The sequence below is a fragment of the Gigantopelta aegis genome, chromosome 6, assembly GCF_016097555.1.
Source record: "Gigantopelta aegis isolate Gae_Host chromosome 6, Gae_host_genome, whole genome shotgun sequence".
In the NCBI taxonomy this organism is placed as follows: domain Eukaryota; kingdom Metazoa; phylum Mollusca; class Gastropoda; order Neomphalida; family Peltospiridae; genus Gigantopelta; species Gigantopelta aegis.
Window position 1 is genome coordinate 36,992,089 of NC_054704.1, and position 6,927 is coordinate 36,999,015.

The 6,927-nt window shown below is 35.7% G+C and overlaps 1 protein-coding gene across 3 annotated transcripts in view; it reads right to left on the reverse strand.

The window, feature by feature from the left end:
- LOC121375216 (adenylate cyclase type 9-like) overlaps nucleotides 1–6,678 on the reverse strand; it is a 72,325-nt gene extending 65,647 nt beyond the window's left edge. For all 3 annotated transcript variants that reach the window (XM_041502526.1, XM_041502524.1, XM_041502525.1), the window contains exon 1: nucleotides 4,793–6,678. In XM_041502526.1, the coding sequence (XP_041358460.1) occupies nucleotides 4,793–6,269 (1,477 nt within the window). In that variant the 5' untranslated portion in view covers nucleotides 6,270–6,678. The remainder of the gene's footprint in view (nucleotides 1–4,792) is intronic.
- Between the last annotated feature and the right edge of the window lie 249 nt (nucleotides 6,679–6,927).

Below are 6,927 nucleotides of genomic sequence, written 5' to 3' on the forward strand. Positions count from 1 at the left end.
TAAAGTTTTGCATATACAAGTTATTTTTTATGAAATGAAAGCTTTAAGTACATCTGTCTGTTCATACGGAGGCTTATCCATAAATGGTGAGTTAATTAATATTTTAAAAACTGCCTTAATGAACATGACACACATGACCAAAAAAAGTTGATATGCATGAAAATGACTTCAACTTGCATTTGATGAGGTACTACAAACTAGGAAAACTAAATATTAATTAATCAATATTCAAATTGTTGTCCAGAGTCAAAATCTTCATGAATTTTTTTTAATTCCTTTGTACCCATTTACTGTATCCTTCTTAACAGAAATTATATTTGTAGAGCTTACTGATATTCTAAACTCTGATGTATAGTTTACATGGAATGGCGGACCTGGCCAATCCTGACGTCAAACAAAAACTATGATACAATCAATCATTAATTATCTGCAAGTAAATACAAAGACATGATCATTCATTCATTCATGCCAATAACATTCAAACACATTGCTACAAGACAACAAATGGGAAAGATAAAAATAAAACGGCAGAACTAAGATGTCTTCATGATAATTTTAAGTAAGTCACTATGGCCATCAAACACTGTGTTTATCAAATTCTCTTCTGCTTTATAACATCCCAGGGATTTATCCAGCATTTTTCAGCTGCGTCTCCTGTCTGATGGGATTGGAAAAATTAGCAAGATTTAATCACAAATGGGATGTTTTTTTCCAAGTCATTGAATGACGCAATATACCATTATTAAATTAAATTAAAAGAAGACACAATTACAAAAATATTTACACATTAAATTTGGAATTTTCAATGCCACTTGCTTTTGGGAATGGGCTTATGTTCAATTACTGCAAAATGCCTGGATAAATATGTGCAATCTCACAAATTTTCTCATTAAGTATATCTATAGACAAAGAAACAACGATGTATTTAACTGAATGGCTGCATCAAACTATTCATACCGGCTTTGGTGGCATCGTGGTTAGGCCATTGGTCTACAGGCTGGTAGGTACTGGGTTCGGATCCCAGTCGAGGCATGGGATTTTTAATTCAGATACCGACTCCAAACCCTGAGTGAGTGCTCCGCAAGGCTCAATGGGTAGGTGTAAACCACTTACACCGACCAGTGATCCATAACTGGTTCAACAAAGGCTATGGTTTGTGCTATCCTGCCTGTGGGAAGCGCAAATAAAAGATCCATTGCTGCTAATCGGAAAGAGTAGCCCATGTCGTGGCAACAGCGGGTTTCCTCTCAAAATCTGTGTGGTCTTTAACCATATGTCTGACGCCATATAACCATAAATAAAATGTGTTAAGTGCATCGTTAAATAAAACATTTCTTTCTTTCTTTCAAACTATTCATTGATAATTGTGCATACATGTCAGGTTTATACCATGTTTATAAATGCTTTTTAGCGAAAGTCTTTTGAGAGTCACCTTTTTCAGCATCATTCAGCATCATGTGATGAACAAATATATTTAAAATACCAATTTGGTAAATTTATGGTGAAATCCATTCACTTCAAATTCAGTTTAAATACACAGCTGGCAACTAACACATTTTAAGTTAAACCTATGTACTGACCATATAAAGGAAAATATGTCACTGTGGTACCAAAACCTGATCAGTTCTTTAACACTGCAGGTGTGTCTATGTATGCACACTTTGATGGCAATAACTGGGTCAACATAAATATATGTAATTTATTACATCTGCTATACCAAGACAGATGGTGATGAACAAGATGTCAATCATTGGTGTGTATTATACGAATAGTGTAATTCAGCAAAGCTAGACCTGACTGACAGAACAATTATCTCTTGAAATCAAAAACTGCATCATGCACACGTATGTATAATAGTTCATGAATTCAAATTCCATCATGCACATGTATGTATAATAGTTCATGAATTCAAATTCCATCATGCACATATATGTATAATAGTTCATGAATTCAAATTCCATCATGCACATATATGTATAATAGTTCATGAATTCAAATTCCATCATGCACATATATGTATAATAGTGCATTCTAATTCCTTCAGACACCACACCACCATTTCCTGTGTTGTTACTTTGTGCAACAGCTTAATTTCATTTCATTTCAACATACTTCTGTGCTTATATCCAATTAATGTTCAAGCACACTGTTCTGGGCACAAACCTCAGCTATCTGGGCTGTCTGTCCAGGACAGTGGGTTAATTGTTAGTTGGTTAGTTGGTTAGTGAGAGAGAAGAGGTCTTACACCTACCCATCAAGTCAGTAAAACCAGCTCTGGATAGGAACCGTTACCAGGCGTGAACCAAGTACCTACCAGTCTTATGTCTGATGGCTTAACCACAACACCACAGAGACTGCTTAATATATAGTCTGGTTAAGAAATACATACATGTATGTATGTCTTCATTGAAAAATAATGATTAACCCATTAGTTTGAACAGGTTCCTCAGAAAGGCAAGAATTATCATTTCGTTTATTGCTCACTCAAATCTAATTTTTGATAACCTATTTTTTGTGCAACATTTAGGACACCATTCATGGTTTATGCAAAAAGGAAATGAGTTACCTGAATTTGTTATTTGGATTATGCACATTTTCAATTAACAGTCATAATTTGCAGGTGAAGTTATGTATCAGTAGACATAATGCTACTGTAACATTAACAGTATTTCCCCATCTTTTACCCAGCCTATAATGATAGCATTGGTAATATCACTACATCACTATTGTTGTTGGATGTTTTCTCCATTCAAATTCTATTAGAGATATTGCAACTTAAGTGATTCCATGTCTACAGAAAACTGATACCGTTAAGATTATATTTAGTAATGATGACAACATTTATTACCAAGACATCAGTGAGTATATATGCAACAACAGATGCAGAATTTTTTCTATTGGGTATTTTGGGGTGTTTTTTTGCATATTCAATCTGCAAATTCCATGATTTCGAAAGCATGGCAAAATAGTAAAAGGCTCAAATATGAAATTGATATATATGTGACATGAACAAAATGTCAAATCGATAACAAAGTATCCAAAAGCATAATACTTAAATTCTTAGGTGGAATTTACTAGAATTTGAAATGTTTCAGGGTACTGTCAGGTTTCTTACTGTAGTGTGTGTATTAACGCTTAATGTGTGAAATATTTGTATTGATCAACAACCTTGAAAATGATCAATGAAAAGGTATTTATTTAAATCATATTACAGCAGAAATTTTTGCCTACTCAGTGGTTGGCAGAATTCTACATTTTCTAGAGTTGTTGGGCTAGCTAATTTGATGCAAGTACATATTAAAATAACAGTTTAGATTTCTCTGTGCAAAACATCCATGAAATATATGAGAGGCAAGAATTTTACCGACAAAACATTTGTAACCGTATTAAATTCTTTAAAATATCTTTATTTCTATTAATTTGTTGAGAGTTAACAGGAATATACTGGACTGATTCTCGTGGAAAATTATATATGTACTGTATGAAACTGAGGCAGGTTTAGGACTTTACAATGATTAAAAACATGCCTGGTTTGAACTACTAATTTCATTGAAATCTATGAAGAACGAAATTATTTTTTGCTTTCATAATGTTAATGCACATTAACTCATGTACATATTGCTTCGCTGTTAATTACATACATTTACGTTTACTATATGAAATTTGATGAGGGAACAAATGAATCATCTTCTACATGTTTGTGTAAAAATGCAAACCACACTCCCCTGCAAAGGGATTCCCCTGACCTACATAAATGTCAAACGTATGAGGCGCATTATACAGGAGCTCACATAGAGAAACCTTGAACTCTCTGATATTATAGTTTGTATCAGATTATCATCATTTGATACAACCTACAGATCTACATAGATAACCCTTTTGTCACTAAGCAAATGTATTTAATGTAATCAATCTTTGAATGAACAGTATTCAAGGGTACCGATCACTGACATAATTAACTCACCAGGCCTGCAACAAAAGAATGACAGCCATACCAAACATGTATGTACAAGCAAATGTGTGTGTATGAGGCTTGTGGGCTTTTTTTCAAACCAAAGACTAAATGTTGCAACCATTTTCAACAAAATTAACAGTTTGCTAATGGACAAGGTGAGTCCCAACTAAGGACCAAGCACATAACTAAAAATAACTTGAGATGCAGTGAAAAAAGAATCTGGGCACAGTTATATACCAGTATAGACAAAAATGACACTTATATTTAGGTGCTGCTCAAGGAGCAATGACAACATCGATCACTCGCATCCTCTTCACACTCACATGGAAAGTTTGGGATGATTGGCAATTTGATCACCTCGAAATTAAAAAAAATTACAAATTTTATTTGGTATTTCTTGTGAATTCTCACCAAGCACTATTTCAAGAGAATGATTTTGTTCGGCTTGATTTTACTCATGTTAAAGATACAAGACATGCCAGCATTTTCGGGGCTAGTTGTGTGGAGTAGAAAATGTCACCAAATTATCTTTTATAGTTAAAAAAATTGCAAACACACACATTTTTCCCAAACTAAATATCAATCATAACATGAAATTATTTTGCCAAATTAAAATCAAATTTGTCAATTGTTTACCAACTTTGCAATTAGCCAATTTGATAAGTGGCAGTGCTAGCCCTCATGTTGTAAAGCTGGAGTTTTTTTTGCTATATATATATATATATATATGCTAAATGAGCATTTGTTTGTGATCATCTACATCAGTTGGTGGCATAATACATTTTTGCTGGCTAAGCTAATGAAATTTTATAAAGAACATAAAAAAAAAATAATTACCTTCCACATCTTCCCCTGAAGAAACTTCATATTCATCTTTCAGAAACCGATATGTAGGATCGGAAATATGTACCATTCCAGGCTGACCTGTGGACTCCATTATGTTGGCCAATGTGACATCATTTGACCATACATCAAACTTGAAACGTCTGGTACCTACAATTCCACAAAGTACAGTGCCTGTGTGAACCCCAACACGCATGTTTACAGATTCATTGTTTTCATAATCAAACTCCTTGATGGCTTTGATCATACCCAGGCCCATTTCGACACAGCACCTCGCATGATCTTCTCGTTGTTCTGGACATCCACAGACACAGTAGTAACAGTCTCCTAAGGTACTGATCTTTTCACATCCAGACTGGGTGCACAGTTTGTCAAATCGTCCAAAGAGGTCATTGAGCAGGCCTACCAAATGTTCAGCTGTTTTGTTTGAGCTCATCTTGGTGAAGCCAACAATGTCTGCAAAGAGAATGCTGACATTGCTCATTTTGTTCATGTTGAAAGGTCTAAAAATAATCTCTCCCTTGTCCCTCTTGCCTTTACGTTTTTTACGGCCATCTGCCAGTTCGTCACTGTTGTCATCCTTGTCTTCTCGGGAACGCATCACATCAGCTGCAACTGATGGAGGCATCAAAGAATGGATCATCTTTTCCTTCAGCTGTTTCTCTATCTGCAGGTCCCTTCTCGCTATGGCAGACTGACCAATCTTCCAAAATGTACTTCTCCTTCGCACCTGAGACATTGTAAAGATATGGATGCCAATCAGATGGATGCATAGATGCAGCAGAATCTTTGCAATGATGATCTCATATGAATTCCATACATTGTCCTTTACCTTGTGAACATTAAGAACCGTTTCATATCCAACTGAAAAGGTTATCCCAACAATTACTGCAGCAAATAAAGGCATTGGAATAAAAGTGTAAATCAAAAGCAAAACTTCAATTGACCCTGCAAAGGTAGCTACAGTTGACAAGTTACGATCATGGAATGCAAATGGTGTTAGCAGCACACCTGAAATAATGAGTGTAAACACTATTGATGTCAGAAGGTAGAACCTTTCATAAAACCTCGTCTTGGTGAACAAAGTTATCAGAACTACTATTACAAATAAAGCTCCAGAACCTGCTGTGAATTGTTTCCAATGTTCCTCTTGCATAGAAGTAAAAAATATTATCCAAGCTATGCAAGCAATGGCAACGAATATCAGAGTATATTGGAAACGTCTCCGGGTCTGGGGAAAATAACTTTTCCATAAGTGATCTTCTAAGATCTTGGAATCAAACTTGGGGTCCCACCAACTTTTTGACGCTCGTTCAAAGAGTGCAGGACGCCTGCGAATATATATGTTTGCAGATTTGTTCCCAGTCTTAGAAGGAGATGTTGTGAGCTCAACACCTTCTGTTTCGGTGTCCTTTGAGACCTTAAATTGGACCGCACTGTTATGGGTGTTTGTATCTTCTGTGATCGCCATCTTGAATATATCTCCGGTTGTTTTCTTCTTTAGCTGGTTATGAAATTCCAATATCAGAACCACTTTCGTTTATCCATATGACTTTCCTACTTTTTTGCACACACACGCCTGTCGATTGCACCTCTCCACTGTGATGCTACGTTTTCACAACGCAGACGAACTTACAATCAATCAACGGTGTGTGAAAACCCGTTATAAACTCACCGGCGAAGGTCGCGTGTACATGTCTCTCTATCGCTATTTCGGTCTGGAAGCCAGTATCGAAATGTTCACTAATAAAAGCATTGTAGCGATCTTGGAAACTAGCTGCCTTGTTATACAAAGGCAAACGATATTCATGACATTATGTGTGTCGCTTTCCAGCTAAAGTAAATCGGCTTATAATAACCGGCAACTACCACTGACGCAGTGGTTGTTTGGAGCTGTTCCGCTTATTGATAACCCGCCTTTGACTGTCATATGTTGCTGTTGAAAGAATCGCGCTTACTCCTCCCACAAGAATTCGGTGGCAAACGATGATTCGGATTCAGCATGATTAATTTTGGGGTCCGCCAAGGACAGCTGCAATTGATATTTTGAATTGTTTCACTGTAATCACTATTTTAAATTATCAGACGTGGATAATAAATAGTTCACTATGTTTTATAAATGTATTATA